General features: G+C 37.5%; 3 protein-coding genes across 4 annotated transcripts; 1 reads left to right on the forward strand and 2 right to left on the reverse strand.

The window, feature by feature from the left end:
• Positions 1-625: 625 nt before the first annotated feature.
• On the reverse strand, positions 626-3,424 carry LOC113686241 (alpha-1,3-mannosyl-glycoprotein 4-beta-N-acetylglucosaminyltransferase C). 2 transcript variants are annotated; one of them, XM_027203838.2, is made up of 3 exons: positions 3,289-3,424; positions 2,360-2,536; positions 626-2,004 (listed from the first exon to the last, which is right to left on the reverse strand). In XM_027203838.2, the coding sequence occupies exons 2-3, from the start codon at positions 2,472-2,474 to the stop codon at positions 917-919; spliced, it is 1,203 nt and encodes a 400-aa protein (XP_027059639.2). In that variant the 5' UTR covers positions 2,475-2,536; positions 3,289-3,424; the 3' UTR covers positions 626-916. The 2 variants fall into 2 exon arrangements, with proteins under 2 accessions (XP_027059639.2, XP_027059638.2); XM_027203837.2 differs by lacking the exon at positions 3,289-3,424 and adding an exon at positions 2,898-3,253.
• Positions 3,425-4,195: 771 nt separating this feature from the next.
• Positions 4,196-13,950, forward strand: LOC113686259 (angiomotin-like protein 1). The gene is made up of 14 exons (XM_027203859.2): positions 4,196-4,520; positions 4,831-4,881; positions 6,723-7,079; positions 7,972-8,132; positions 8,609-8,753; positions 9,955-9,995; positions 10,271-10,340; positions 10,830-10,975; positions 11,259-11,513; positions 11,617-11,684; positions 11,976-12,110; positions 12,208-12,365; positions 12,469-12,542; positions 12,751-13,950. The coding sequence occupies exons 1-14, from the start codon at positions 4,445-4,447 to the stop codon at positions 12,796-12,798; spliced, it is 1,785 nt and encodes a 594-aa protein (XP_027059660.2). The 5' UTR covers positions 4,196-4,444; the 3' UTR covers positions 12,799-13,950.
• On the reverse strand, positions 13,209-15,665 carry LOC113686305 (uncharacterized protein CXorf65). The gene is made up of 5 exons (XM_027203910.2): positions 15,494-15,665; positions 14,840-14,926; positions 14,345-14,464; positions 13,869-13,937; positions 13,209-13,360 (listed from the first exon to the last, which is right to left on the reverse strand). The coding sequence occupies exons 1-5, from the start codon at positions 15,516-15,518 to the stop codon at positions 13,209-13,211; spliced, it is 453 nt and encodes a 150-aa protein (XP_027059711.2). The 5' UTR covers positions 15,519-15,665.
• Positions 15,666-16,675: the final 1,010 nt, after the last annotated feature.

Raw genomic sequence — 16,675 nt, forward strand, 5'->3', positions numbered from 1 at the left:
TTTAGGATAATTATTCTCATAAGTGGAAACCAAAGAAAAATAGGGTGAATGTTCAATTTCGGGAAGAAGAGGAAGGAAAGAGGCCGTGGCCAGAACGTGGCACTACAGATATTATCGCACTCTTGCTTATGGATAGCTTGTTTTCCCACAGACAAATGGGGATTGACAAAATTGATCCCTACTGTTCTGTTTAGGCTCTGTCGAAGGTCACATTTTTGTCGAGTTGATTTGAAAATTCAAGACAAATTTCATTGCAAGAGTCACTTATCATGCCTGGGGTGTCTGCTTACGAGAGAGCGTAAACAAGAGAATATCCAATTTTCACTTTTATAAGTGTCTGCGTCCGTTTATTGTTAAAGTGTCCTCTTACGGGAATGTATAAATACTAAGCAGGCAAAGCAGGGAACTGAAAAAAGTGTCCGAAAGTAGAAATGCCCGCTTACGAGTGTCTCTTAGCGGAGATGTGACTGTAATTTGGCAATATTTTATTCCTCGGGCACTTTTCCATGGCGTATTCTTCCTCTGAACATTTACCATCTCTCCCAAGCTCACCTTTTTCTCACCTTTTAAAGGTTTTTTACCTTAATGGTACGCTATCCTTACAGAAGGAAAAAAACGCGCAATATACGTTAATGCGGGTTTTAATTTGTGCGTATGGTTCCTGTTGAAATTTTGCGGGAAGTTGAAACCTATAACATAAGTTTTCAGGATTACATCTCGAGTTTTACTTTGGGCTCTGGCCCTGTACATTTCCTAACTCAATTCGTGCAGGTTTATAGCCGTTTGAATGGTTAAATATTATTTTATTTTACATAAAATGTTTAAGAGTAATCTCACTTTGGACAAAAACAAATCGCGCCCCGTCAGACAACAAGGCGAGAGGTCTTTAAGAAACACAGGGACCAAGTTGTTATTCCTATTCTCTTGGCCAAACTGAAATCTCTCGAATCATAACCCATTGCTTAGCGTCCGCGGTAAAATAAATTTTTAAGCATTTTACTGGAAAGTTCACGACAGTTTCCAGGTTTCTAACATCTAAAATGGGATCTGCGAAGGACCCAACTGCCTTACACTGTGATTCATTGCACGTGTTTGTTTCCATATCATTAGCGCACAAGAGGAGTTCGCTGTTGATCATAATATCTCTGTAAAAAGGACTTCCAGTGGTTACAAGCACACGAGAAATTGCAAAAGGTTTTCCGAATTTCACTATAACTTTATCATCCTTTTTCGGTGTCCGGAGCCAAGCAAAGCTTTCTTGAATGAAAGCTTTCTCTATTTCATGACCTTTCTCACACTCGACAGTTGTGTCAAACTCAGCTCTTGGTTTTGCACCGCGTGGCTCTGCAGCCAGTTTAAAAAGGAACTGACCACCTGTCTGAGATGTTGATGAACTGGAAACCCTCAGAGCTGCAAAGACATCTATGATTGATTGAGGGAAACGACCCCCTGGGAAAAGAGCCGCATATTCAGCCAAATCGCCAACTAAAGCCTCCGAATAAAGCCGCCCTAAGGAAGGCAGCGACCTTTCTCCGAAATCATGTGCGTAAAGTGTAAGGTTTTTCTCTTCAATTCTGTTTACAACTTCCTTGATTACTGACAAATAAGGTTTCAAAGCACGGGCTTGATCGGTCAAAAGTAAGCAGTGTTTAGACGAACGAAAGCAGTACTCGAGAAGGAAACAGAGTCTTTTGTTGAAGGCCATTGTAGTCTTTTTAAAATCCTCTGTTAATGTCAAATCACCCCATCCCAGGGGTTCTATGTTGACTGCCTCATTAAATTTATCCGTGGGATGTAAGACCTGAATGAGACCTTTGTCCAGTTCGTGTTCGAATTCGCTTTTTATGCGCTGTAAGAGAAGTGATTTTGAATCTCCTTCGGAAACCACAGTGAACACGATGTCGACATGCTCATCTATTGAGATATGCTTTTTCAAGGAATAGAGAGCTTGTATCAGGTTGCTCTCTTCGCCTTTCGTTGCAACAATGCCAAGAGTGAGGAAAACTGGAGAAAAATTGATAAAAGTCAGAAGAACGCAAATAAAAACACAATTGTACAAGTTATAACTCGCGCCTCACATTTCCGAAAATCGTTCCGCCTGCCCAGTTACATAAGAAATTTCCACGCAGGCTTAAACGCGAAATTTTTGGAAAGAAACATCCAAGGCTCTAGCTATCCTGTATAAGAAACAAACACCGGTGTATCGTTGAATAACACTGTCTTTAAAATGTCTCTTCGGTTATTCTGTGTCTAACATGACAAATATACTCTTTCAGTAATTGCAAAATTAAACCGCTTGAGTTTCATTTTAGACCGTAATATACCTCGTAAAATTAAGATGGCTATCGAACACTAATACCTTTCTGTTTTCTTTCCTTTCCAAGAACAAGCCCTTGGCTCATGTTCACACCGTCCAATACTCTTTGAGTGCAGTGACTCGATAGAGCTTTCAGAGGACACTGTTCAGCAGACATGCCAAGATTGCTGTCTGAATTTTCACATGTGAGCAGCAATGAAGTGCGCCTGTGGTAAATATCTGGAAGGCAAATGAAAGTAAAACAAAGTCCTTAAGTACCACTAAAAAATTCCAATGAAACCTGCTTTTTCATAATCCATTCAAAATCTTACCAGTAGGAAAAAAAGCAAAGTAATCGATTGAATAAATTTTCCACGTTAAAATTGTACGGATGATGTTTTGATTTTGATAAATCTCATTGTTAAGAGACTGAAATCAAATATATCTCAATTCAAATCTACATTCACTGACACCAATGAGGGACGAATAAAGTTTTCTTTTTGAAGATAAAAAGCGTTTTTCCCAAGAGATAAATATTACAGTCGCCATATTCAAGTCAACAAGTTCACTTAATATAACAAACAACTGATGCATCGCTTACGTTTTAGTAATACCATTGCAGCATTAAAAATTATGACTCCATATAGGAAAATTGTGAAAAGGTTTTGCTTCCACATTTTATGAAAAATTTCCTTAAGTGAATAAGATGGAACTTTCAAAAGAAAGAAGATCCAAGAAGTTGACGGAGCAGAAAACCTGCTGCCTGGTTACTGTACTTAGCCTGGAAAAATGTTATGCGGTAACCTTGAAATTTAGTCCTCCTGAGTGGTGATTGTTTAGAATTGAATCCAAATTGATCAAAACTTAAAACCAAATCCTACTATAAACAACGATTTTGTCAAAGGAAAAAAAAACAAACAAACCAAAAACAATCTTAAATTGATTAAAATTTTAGACAAGTTAAATGAGGAGGTCAAAACTTATCACCAGACCTCTGTCTAGAGATCGGAGTTGAGTGTTACTACGCCAACAAAACCTGAGAGAAAGGCGTGCGATGAAAGGCTTCCATGCCTGGGATTCAGTATTTTGTATGCGTTTTACAAGGATGTGCGGTTATGAATAAGTCATCTTATTACGCTTTTTGAAAACAAGATCGGGAGGATATGCTGCATGTTACTATGGCTCCGTCGCACTTTGCGTTCTCCTTTCGCGATTCGCGTTCAAAGTATCTCACTTGCTGCACGTTTTCTCCACTGCTGACATCATTATGACGCACTCGCGCCTATCTTAAATGGGTTTCAGGGCATTTGGTAATTACACCGGAAATAGCTTTCAGGACTTTACTTCCGTTTAAGGAATAACGTCAAAACACAGCAAACAAAGAGTCATAACCTCAACTAACCGATAATTTACTGATGACATGATTAACTAACAACTCATAGAGGCCAGATACAGAAATTAAGTATGGTCATCAGATTGAAATGGGTCATCGCAACTATGCGTCAAATATAGTTGATATCTCAAGCACTCAATGATAAAAAGAAATACTTTTTTGACCGAAAAGAAAAGGATAAAAGTTCTTTTCGGGAATAAAAGGGATAAAATAACGAAGGCAACTTGATGGGTGAACTGACGAGTGCCGAGGGAAATATGCACAAAATTTGAGTTTGTTAAAAATAAGTTTAATTCGTAAAGTCACATAGGTACTATACGTGACCTTTTTATTTCCGCGCAGAAGAAATAAATCCTGCTATAGCGAGTCTAACTTTGAGAAATGTGTGTATCTGAATCCACATCATGAAGTTGGAAGAAAGTTTAATTAAAGTCAGGTCACCAGTAGCTGCGTTAATTACCTGGTAAGCATCTGAAAGCATCTCATTAAAGTTGATGTCACCTGCTAATTCATTGCCTTCACTCAACCTAACTTGACATTTTGTTTGAGGAGTTCACTTGCAAGCTGTTGTTCGATGAAGATAAGTTAGACTGAAGTGAATCTCTGAGTTTCCTCTGAGCCCGATCACTTCTCTGGAAACGTTTGCATGCAAACAAAGGAATAATGAGTTGAGGTTTTGTGGTTTCTTGTTGCACGGTGGTGTACAAATTTGAACATTGCAAGCTCATAAATCGCCGTGCGCTGGCACGTTCTAAATGGATTGGAACGCTGATGAAGTTGCTCATTGGTTAAAAGAAATAGGGCTTCCAAAGTATGCGAAAAGATTTAAAGGTAACTGATTTTTGACATTGTTAATCCAGCCCTTCCTTTTATCAGATACACTCATCCAATGAGCTATGCTTGACTCTAAGTGAGCAGAATGAAAGTTTTCAGTTATTCAACATGAACAATATCAGTCTGACAGAGAAATCGTTAAGCACGACAAGGTCATGCAATATCGTTTGTTTCAAATGTTTTGACAGAAATCTTTTATAAAGTTGTTCTGTAGTACAAAGATGGGAAAGTTTCGCCAAATTTTCACAACACATTCATACTTGTAAAGTCTGTTCTCTTTCAATTATTCACTGTTGATTTCTGGTAGGATATCTTGTCAATGGAGCTGTTTTACTCCAAATGGATGATAATCTTCTTGGTAAGTACTTGACAACAAAATTAAACTCAGTTCCTTGAACAGAAATTATAACAGCTTCATATCTTAAATATTTCGTCAAGTTCAAAGCCACGCTCTTAGCTTCTACACTCTCATTTATTTGATTCTACCGGCAGACAAAATTCGAATTACTTACTAACTGAACACATAACTCTGATAATCAGAAGTTTAGCTTGATAAACAAACATACATTGGAAACCAAAACACAATTATTCCCTACATAATATTCAAACAGTAGTTGTGTGAAAATGCTCTATAATTCGCTGGATATAATATTGTCTGTCTCTCAGAGAACACTTGATCGATAGCTATAAAATATTTGCTCTCCTTCAATAAAGCGACGGGGCATATTGATATAAATGTGGTAAAGTTTAGACGCTCGGATAAGAGAGAGCACAAACTTTCGCCTTTGTTTATATTCTTGATTGCTCGCGATATTGCGTCAGAGAATAAATGTGAATCTTTTTATCTCCTAGTAAGTGTTTCGTAAGACGCTTTTAATCCAGCCGTGTTGCTTACTAATTAACAGCAGCAAGAGAACTAAACGCTTTTCTCTCGCTTCACCTATACGTAATACAACGAGGTTTATCTTTGATTCTGTGACTCTATAATCACTGATTCCGCTCTCTTTTGTTTTATCTCTATGCTTTGTCGAAATGGGCAGAAATTCTCAACAATAGATCAACGGCTGATTTCAATTGAAATCCAATTTCTTTTTATCTCAGCCTATAAAATGTTTTATGCTTCACTTAATTAAACTGCAAATTAGCGACAACATGCAAATCACGAGAGGTCACGACAGTTGTAAACTAGTTGCAATTACCGGGCAAATTTGTCTATGACTTTTCTTCTGTTATGAATAAACCCTTTCTTTTACAGTCTCTGAAGGAACAGATGTAAACATTATTGTAACAAAACGCTTCATGAAGAAAAAAAGTTGAATAAAGACTTAAGAGAAAGAAGAAACTGAACTTGTGGTCTTAGTGATATAAAGTCCCAGTCAAAACTTAGAAATAATAAAATAATTTGTAGTATGGGCTCATTAACATTTTCAAAAAAGATTTGAACCTAATCAGAAAATTATATGAAAAGCAATTGTCGTCAAGAATGACATTGCAATTTTTAAATCATGAATTACTAAGCACTTTGTTCATCTATTTATTGTTATCTACATCAATCAATTGTAATTGGCTCAGCGGGAAGGGAGCTTAAGAAGAAGGGTGGTGGGGTGGGGGGTTAAGATTGCCCAAGTTTTTTCGGCAGGGTATGTAATGCTTAGCAAGCTGTGGTTTGGGGGTCATAACAATTAAACAGAGCATACAGGTTTTCTTTAAGCGCTTACTTTTTAGTTTTTTTTTGGGACTTAAAGCCCTCAAAAGCGAGTGAGTTTTGTCGTCTTAAATTTCCTTAAGACACCCGTTCCCCCTCCTCCTCCCCCTGTAGATTATAGCTCAGTTGGGAGAGTTATTTACCAGAAATTCTGCTTTTATATTTATCAAGCTAGAAAACCATAAGAAAAAATTCGAATTTGTTCATTTTGCCTTAACAAAGCAAGATTGTACTTTCAACCATTCATATGTTTCCTTCAGAAGCTCATATTTTGTAGTCAAAATTTAAAACCGCCCATAAAGATCCTTTAGAACTGTTAAGGGTCTAAATTCAGATCCTCGTGGTGGAGACATTTTCAATCAGCGATCAAGAATTTACTCTTGCTGTCGGCTAAATCTTCAGTGTAACTTAGTTCAAGAAAAAGTATATAAATATATAAAGAAGCAAAAGGTAAAAAATCAAACAACTTGATTTTATCTCTAATCTTTCTCCAGATGACCTAGAGATCACAAATGTTAAGGACAGGGAAATTCTCCTGAAAGAATCCTCCAAGCTTGCCTCAATAAAAATAAAACCAGCGCCCAATGGAAGAGACTATACAAAACGGACAAAAACCTTATGGACTCCTCGTATTACTGTGAGCAATTTTGATGACAATGAAAGTGAACAAAGATTTATTGTTGTGTATGACGGCGATGAGCGAAGAGACGGCAATGGATGCCGAACAAATGAAGAACTGTTGAATCAAAGAGTTATAAACTTCAAGCATAGAGATGAAGAAGAATCAGTGGGTGATGATGGCTCTGACGGAAGTTTTAGTTTTAAAGACAGTGACAAGCGATACGGTTTTGGTAAGAGCAATGTTATACTCTCTTTCAACTACTGTACTTGTCTGTCATAAGTCTGTATTTGAGTATCGATCAGTGAACAATCACCGATCGATTTTACACATATTGAGCACCTATTTACTAAGGGGGTACGAGCTGTCTACGCCCGATCCGTTCCAGAAGGGTATCAGGGACCTTAAGCAAACCAAACCGTTGGCGACGGAGGCGAGGACATGGAAAAACAAAAGATCTAATTGGCAGAACAATAGCTCAGCACGTGCGTTTTAAAACTTTGTACATTTCTTCGCCGTCCTATGCAAAACAACAACGTGAAATCACCACAATAGGCCATTTTACGGTTGTGTACTTAATTGCCAAGCCTTTGACTTGGAATGAGGTTGAAGGTGACCTTGTTGTGATAGAGACCAGTATCTAGTTAGCATGATAACAAAGTAATTTGCATTTGAAAAGCAGCAAGGTTTGTATCATAACAAGGTCACCCTTAGCCTCATTCCTATTCAAAGGCTTGGAAACCTAGCACACAACTGTAAAATGGACTATTTGCGTCGTCTGCGAACCGAAACCGCGACGGCAAATTATTTTAATTTCCATTTGGAACTTTTATACGTTATGCTGAAGTTGAGGTGTGGCGCCGTATAAGACGGTAAACACATGCAACCATTTTTGAAATTCTAATTAAAGGCAGAAATTCATTTTTTAATCGAAGTCTTCCTTGGCGTTGCCGTCCTGACTGCTTAAGGTCCCTATTAGTAGTATGAGAGATCGCGGACACAGACCACAAAAACATCGGGCAAAAGTATAAGGGGGCCCAAGACTGCATTTCTAGTCATGAAGTCTCGGTCGACTGGCTCATGAAAAGGTTTAGCTACCACATACATTTGTCCTTCTCTTGTAGATATACCTGATAAAGATCCAGACAGACCAGCTGATTCGACGCCAACAGCATCAGCAGTTGCCACAAGAGCCACTCAAATGGTTGAATTGTTATCACGTGATAATGTTGCATTACGAGAAAAACTGCAAAGCGTTTACCATAAGATGAGTAGAATGCAAACGGTGAGGAAAGAAAAACTCTCGTTCACGGTTTGTGAAGGCACAATCTGAGCACCATGATTTTAATCCCACGGGATTGTTCGTTCTATTCCCGTAACAACACAAAATTAATCGAAGCCTGCATAGACACTTCCGAACATCTTGGTAAATGTTGTTTACACGAAAAAAGTTTCCTGGCAATTGTTAAAAATGAATCATAAAACATAGCAATCACATTTCTTGAATATAGCAAAAACAAAGAAAAATGTTTTTTGAAGGCACTTTGCAGTGAAGCGAACTTTCTCAAGGAAATATTTTGGACAGATGATAAATCCTTTATTGAACAAAGTTCAGGTCATCATGATTGGAAATTTACGTCATCTTTTCTTCTGACGTTTTTAGGGAGCCTTAATATGTCTTGGTCCACAAAACGAAAATAAAATTAGCCAGTATACGTAATCTCGACCTCAAGAAAGGTCAATAACGCAGTTATATTGCAGGTTGAAGATGAAATTGAGAGCTTGCGCACTGCATACGAGGAACTACAAATATCGTTTAAGAAACGTGAAAACCTGGAATACAGAACAACAACACGGATGGAAACGGAGATGAAGGAACTTCGAGAAAGAAACAGGAATCTTGAAGGTGAGAATGGTTTGGATTTCAAACAGAAAGGTACTGTAAATTAAATGTGAAACAGTTCACTGTTATTTTGATATCAGCTGTATATTCATGACGACAATTTTACAGGAATGCTATGATCTAGTCATAATAGTATATCTTTCGGCAGCGCAAAAACATTCACGACATGATAGAAAGCAAATAGATCTCAGTAAAATCTGCTAAATACAGAAATATTCTTTAGGTAGATGTGAAATGATCATTTTGAAGATAATAGATGTATGTTTTAATGTTTTAGGATGCTCTAGTCGCTGTTGGCCTGATCTTTCTTTACCCAAAAAACATGCATCAAACACGAAAATAATGTTTGGATTTTCTCCTGCAAACTTACAGCAAATACGAATGGAAAAAGACAATCAGTTTTCCAACTTAAAATCTGTGATTCATGCAAACCTACATACAATATAAAGAATGAAAATATTTCACAAATTTATTTTTGAACTTGTAAGGGGAGACAGTAATGTGCTATTAAATGGCACAGATATATTTAAATTAGAGGGGAATTAAAAATATTGGTGGAATACTTGCGATATTAAGGAAACTTGTCAAAGCCGACATCTACTACAATGAAAAATCAGAAATAAGATCACGTTAGGTTCATTCGTGTTTTTTTCAAGCAGAATTCTACTACTCAGAGATTTCATAAGATTACAAATACCACAATTTTAACCTGATGACCGAACGGAAATCAATGAGTTCTCGTCATGTCATGTAATGTACGTATATGGTCATTTTACAGACTTACAAGTTGACGTTTCTCATAATGATTGAATGTTTTATTTGATCAGTTTGTTGTTAAAATCTTTAAGGAAAGTAAAAAAAGAAGCCATCAACAGCCGATATTAACCGATGTATAAATTAAGCAGATAGAGCTTGCGAAGAGGTAATTAAAGAAACAGAGACAAAATTAAGTGAGGTTTGTTTGTATTGATCCAGATTGAAGACTTCAAGAACCTGTTCATCAAGTTGGAAAATACATGAACTGATTGAAGGATACTATCACACAAATACGTTTACGTCAGTTGTAAAAACTACGTTAGAAAGACAACAAGTTTGGATGCAGTTAAAAAAACTTCAATATTGATATCATTGTTGGTGATGTTTGTACCGGATATGGCGGTCATATTATTATCAAAACATTCTTCACTTAATATTCTTTCAACAGCTGAACTAGAGAAATGTAAAGATGAAGTCGAACAAGGAAAGGTAAGTTATCAAAACATAAAAGTTTGGACGATATGTAACAGCACACCTACAGATGTTTTCGAAAACAGGTCCAGGTTTGCAACCTTGTTCAAACAAATACGTCTTCTTGTGCTTAATAAACCCCCAATATACCGACAGCAAGGCAACATTTGAATGGCCAAAAACAAGAGAATGTAAGAGCATGTATTAGTATGCGTATTAAATATATTTTAGCGCCTTAGACATTAAATATTACTAAAGCGTCTTGTACCATTTTCTTTTCTATTTTGTTACAGAATTCATTGGAGAATTTCAAGAGGGAAATTAGGCTCAAGAATGACGTCATACGACAACTCATCGGTCAAAGTAATCTCAATACTAAGTTTTTAAAACACTTTTCAATGTGTTGAAAGTAATCCAGGGCTGAAATGGTTTTGCTCCAACACGGTCTGTGATTGGTTTAGGAAAATTGCCCCATCTTCTCTACCAATCAGATACAAAAATAAAGCCAGTCGCGACTCGCTTTTTCCCGCGCTTTAAGCTGTTTCATTTTAATGTGAGTTCCCATTGGCTCCCGCACGGTCTCTGACATAATCTCATGACCAGGTCTCCCAAAGCCACGCGAGCAGGACTGAGTGAGAAATTACTCCGGAAGTTGCCTAGTGATCAGACGGGCTTTGGTCCTTCTTGTCGTATACCCTCTCTCCTCTCCCCTGAATATATGCACGTAAGAGTTTCATGATCAACTTTTCACTTCGCAGCCAACGTAAGGCTTGTTAATTAACAATAAAAGAGCTGCTGCAGAAAATCATTTTAAAAGTAGTTGATAGCAACATTTCATGTGTCTGGAATTAGGTAACCTCTTTATTTCAACGCGAGAAGAGCTGGAACATACAATAAACCGACAGAACACACAAATTGAAGAACTGGAGAGAGATAAAGATCTACTGAGTTCATCGCTAGCACAAAGTCGAGAGAGAATAACATGTCTCCAAAATGAGGTGAGATTCATGTTTTCTTGGAAAACAAAATCAAGACGTGCCCTAATTGGTTTGGAGCTTAAATAACGTAATCCGTATTAGTTCAATCGCTCTGACGAAGGGCTAACTCTCGAAACGTCAGCTTTTAAACCTCTTTACGGTGGCCAATTTACGTTATAAACTCGGTTGATAATACTAAATTATCTTGTTATACTCTCCCACCGACGCAGCACCACAGTTTCTTTAGAAAATTACCCCCTTAGTTCAATTTAGCTTTAACAGATATACAATGTTTCTATTACAGCTCGAGGAAAAGTTGCACAAGAATCACGTAAGCCCCACAGGGATGGTACATGGTCTGCGCATGATGGAAAGTAACCCTGTTGACGAGAGGTTGTGCTTGACAACTGCTGATGAAATAGGAACACATCACCGGCATTCAATCTCAGCTGAAGAAGTTATAGCAGAGTTAGATGGACCTACATCTATCCCTGGGTTACTTGAAATGATGAGAGAGAAAAACGAAAGGATTCAAGTGCTGGAAGATAATCTATCACGGGTAATTGTGAAAGTAAAATGTTATTTTTTATGCGTAAAACTTTCAATAATAAAATTCGTTCCAAAGAAAATTGGTGATTGAACCTTCGTCTGCTTCTTTTTAGCTTGAACAAACGTTAATGCAGGAAGGTACATCAAGGAGCTTGGCCATAAAAGCTGTCTCTGTCCCAAAGTAAGTTTATTCTTGCGCAATAGGTTAAAAAAATTCCATAAATGAGTCATAGCTCAAAAATCAAAGTGAGCGCGAACAAGTGTTAGGAATCTGTACTAAATGGAAGACCTGAGAAAATGCGTAACTCGAAAAATAAAATGGCGGGAAGATAGCACAATCCGTGTTGGGAAACGCGTTACTCACCAATGCGCGGTGATAACAAATGAACGAAGAAAGCGCGGTGTAATTTGTGTTAACGCGCGAAAAAATCTTTCACCACAGTTCTAATGATGTGTTATGTATCTAATTCAGGGAAGCACGGATAGCGGCATTGGAAAAATCCATCCAGGAACGTGAAAAGATTATTACTGAATGTAGAGCGGAAAATTTAAAATCCGTTGAAGAACTATACGTGGCCAACAGGCGCTGTGCTGATTTAGAATCTATGTAAGTTATAAGAATGAGTATTTTTACCTTCCATCGAACTATAGTGATTTTTACCACAGGAACACTAACCTTTAATATTCCACCGTCTTCAACATAGAATAAAATCCCTTCACTCGCAGTTGGCGGAGAAGACAGCAACAATTAGAGTTCTTCAAAATAATAACAACGATGAACTGAGTGAGCCTGAATGGCCACTAGACCCAGCCTACTGTCGGACAGACTTCGCCCAAATGAGGGAACTGGCACGAGATTCTTGTAAGTAAACTTGTACCTGAGGCGTACATTGTAATTACTCGAGCATTTAGAAAAACCTCATGAAAATTGTCATAAATTGTTGATATGTTCTGTCCTTTGTTAGATGCAGAGTCACTTGATTCCGGAATGTCACTAACTAATGCACTAGATGCGAGACAAACAGATCCTGAATTCAAGGTACGGTGAAAAGTAAATAATTAAATAATCAAGAAACAAGATCTTCATAAGTGCAGCCATGATATGATGTGGAAGTGAATTCTTGCGATAATCAGCTGAATACTGCAAGGATCCAGGAATATCGTTGAAATGTGTAACTTTATAGCCGGAACTGTATGTCAAACTACGAAAAATTCCTTTTTTTCTGTTTTGTTATTCATCTCCACAGACAATGGACGAACCAGACGAGCTATCAGTTCACTTTTGGTCTGTGTAACAATTAGGATTCGGAAAGGTCATACAGACTTCATCCAAGTATCTTCTCGGATATTCAGATCAGAATATTATTTATTACGAACTTCCTTTGAAATGATCAAGCCTAGACCTCAAAAGTCGAGATCTCAAAGTTTTAAAGAACAAGGAAAGACGAAATGTTCTGAGACAATCCATTTTAAGGAAGACCAGCCCACTCAGAAGTCTCCTGTTGGAGGGGATTAATTTGGACAATACTCTCCTGGAACACTATGCAGTATCACTGCCATGTCTATTGTAAGATGGGGGGAGGGGGGGGGGCTCAATCGATTTGCTTTGCTAGAGGTATATCACCTCTTCACCAAAATTTAAAATCATCAAGGATATTGGCTGTGAAGCAGAGCATCCTATCATATGATAAATTAAAGGCATTTTCTAAGAATTCTTGTTCATCGAGAGCGCCCTCGGTTTTATTTTTCCTGATGTACCAGTTCGCCCAGGTTTAAGTGAATTTCTCTTCGTTCGCAGTCTATCAGCGCCGGGTGAACGACTCACTTCTCTCTCTGCCATATCTTTTTCCAAGCTCGCTGGGAAAAAAACAAGATTGAAAAAAGAAAATAAAACTTACCATCTCTCTTATTTCTATAAGATTGAAGTAGTAATGGTTCCTTGGTAATAGTTTTTATCAAAGTAAAAGACACTATTGGAGAAATTCATTTTCGCTTCATTACCCACCCCGCCCCCTTGCGTTTTGAGTGAAAACAAAAACAGTAAAAGCTGACCAAGTGGACAACTGATGATGGGCCGGTTATTTAGACAAAGTTTGACCGTTGTTTAACAAAACTGTGCACTAAGCTATCCACAATTTAGCTGAACCTCTTATCTGTATACTTTATTTTGTGAACTGTGTCAAGAGGACCAAAAATTAGCAGTGGAAATAAAATTTATCTGATTACAGTCAACTCTCTTATAAAGAATACCTGAGGCTCACTGCTTGCGCAAAATCGCGGTTTGGGTTAGACCTCGTGTAAATAACCGGCCCGATATGTTTTACAAGGCTGTGATTATGTGACTTTATAAAGATCATTTTCTTACCTAGAAAATGGTCAGTGATAATAGATTTATCCCTAAGAAGAGGTTTGTAAAAGGATTTTCCATTTTCCCCTGAAAAGAAAAATTTCAAGTAAAAATTCAAGATCATAAACTTTTTTTCAGAATAAATTCTAAATGCCTGGAAATGTAAGTATTAACCTTGCTAGGGATACATATTACGCAGTTCGCAGAACCACATAGGAATACACTCGAAAGCGAAAACTCAAACCATTTATTTACAGGGATTCCGATGATAATCCACAAATGTTCCATAATCGAACTGAGTAAACATCCAATTTTGACAATAGAGTAGATTTTCGACTGTTTCAAGTTTGACCAACAACAACAACGATTTTAGGTAACAAAATATGCCAGTATAAACACGACTAGTTCTTTTTCGACAAACACTTGGTCCGTTTCGTGGACGTTGACGTAAAAAATGTAGGCACGCAATGGGAGTACAATACAGCATAACTTACTTTCCATTTGTATTAGGACGTATTTTCCTCTGGGTTTTAAGAAATTTGTGGCATAAGATTCTTGAGGCTGATGTTGTAGATATTTTGGATGACCGGTTACTTCACACAGATCCACTTCAGCTGAAGAAAAAAAAAGGGGCAGAATCCATCACAGCTTCTGCATTGGCGTTACTTGTTATTCATTTTGAACTATTTGGTGTTATCTATCGTATGACAAACCATTTTTTAAGAAATGCTTCAATAAAAGTATACAGCATGTAAATTCTACGTAAAACTCCTGTAAAAATCTTGCGTTTTGATTGGCTGACATTTGCCGCCCCATCTTGCCGCATGCGTATTAGACTATTGCTACATGAGGATGAGCGGCGATATGAGCCACATCACGTAAGTGCGCAGATATCCATAAGTGTGACCCCACCCACTCCTCCCCCATTTATTTGAAAATCCTGGAGTCACAACAAAATATGATTGTCACAAATATTATATTTTAATCACCTTGCATTTCACACTTGCACAGCTTTTTGATACAATCTAACAACAGCTTGAGCCTGCAATCGGTGTTAAATAGCACTTCCTCTTGTTCTGCGAAAAGCAATACCTCTATGAAAGGTTAAGCGGCCAATACTCTGAGCAGTTATGGAGCTCGTTGCAGCTGAAACACGTTTCCTAAGACCTTTTCACAAAATTTATACTTGGTAATCCTTGGACCCCTATGAGCGACTAGCATCTAATTTTTTCCTACAATATTACTCCTGAATCAAACATTTAGATCATGAATATAAAGGAAATGATCACCAACTTAAGAAGCTCTTGATTATTAAACAAATTCTCCTTGTCAGCTCACAACGAAATCTATAGAGAACAGTATGGCCAAAATACATACAGAGGTGTGCTAAAGGGTGTAAAGAGTTTAAGTATTCACTGAAATATCGTGACTAAACTATACTCCAGAAACCCTTAATGATACCAAACTTTAACGAGTACTCTTTACCTGACAAAGTTCAAATGTAAAGAGCCTTTTAGATATTTGTTTAATTTCTGTCTGCTTTGAAGATCCTTAATAACTTTTTCAGTCATCTATGAAAGAAGCTGCATTTATGTTGCACTTATGTTTGCTAGATACCTTCACTGATAAAGTTGTAGACTTACCCCCATAAACGACTGTAATAAACATTTTACTCAGAGCTTCGCTTGGTGCCTCTTATTCAACTAATATTATCCGACAAGTTCAGGATCTTAAGTAATGTAATTAATTTTGGAATCTTCTCTTGCTAACGAGGTGCTAATTAATTTCTTTGCAAATTTTTTTTTTCAAATTTGTTTTGATCTATAAAAGCCTGAAAGAACATCAACTCACGGATTACGTGGAAACAGAAATTCATCGAATATTGAAAAGCTCTCGTAAAATGTGTCTTTAATGCAGCCTTGTCATAATTTCTTTATCAAGTCTTCCTGGATGTCCTTATAAAAGCTCATCCGTGGCTAAAATTGATGTTGACTTTGGGAAACTGTTTTAAATGTTTAAATTCCAAAAGGATTAACATCATGAATGGCGCCAAAATACCTGATAAGTCTTCTGAGGAAACAATATAAATGTCACTTGTCAAACGGAGACATCAGTCTAAATGATTTATTCCCTCAACCGCGGATCAATTTGTTATATCGAAGTCAATGGGGAGAGGTTTAACAAAGACTGAATAACCTCGATGGTGAACCGAGAAAAATGTTCTGCTCGCTTTCCACTGCGAATTTGTCGAAAAAGGTTTGCAGTCTCAAAATACTCGACTTCTATAAGATATTTCAATATCACTGTCAGTTACGTTGTCCTAGCAACTACTAATGTCCTTCCCAGATCTACCACGGTGAGGTCACAGAAAGCCGCAGGAACGAGCGAGAACTGGTGATGCTTTTCGTGCATGTAATGCTACCAGTTGTAGATGGTTCGCGAAGACTTTCGCCCATTTTCCTTATCCATTCAGAAGAGCTGCTAAAATTTTTTTGCATTATTAGAAGGAGAATATTTTTTTCGCGGGTTAACAGAAAGGTTAATCCACAGAATTTTCTAATTCAGCAGCGTTATGAGAGCGAAAACATGGAATTACTGCCTGAAACCCTCTTCTGAATTTCCGGTAAGTTAGGGTATATATAAATGGGTTGCAACCGCTGTTCAACATAGCCAGCGTGGTGGTGATGATGTGGTAACTGTCGGGGAATGGGCACAAGCCGTTTGTAAAGGTTAAACACATCATTCCAATAAAATGAGGAAACCAACAGAGAAGGAACGTGCCATTTACCACAAGCAGGATAAACGTGATCTTCATCTTCTTCCTA

This window comes from Pocillopora damicornis, chromosome 6 (genome assembly GCF_964200805.1).
Source record: "Pocillopora damicornis chromosome 6, jaPocDami1.2, whole genome shotgun sequence".
Lineage (NCBI taxonomy): Eukaryota > Metazoa > Cnidaria > Anthozoa > Scleractinia > Pocilloporidae > Pocillopora > Pocillopora damicornis.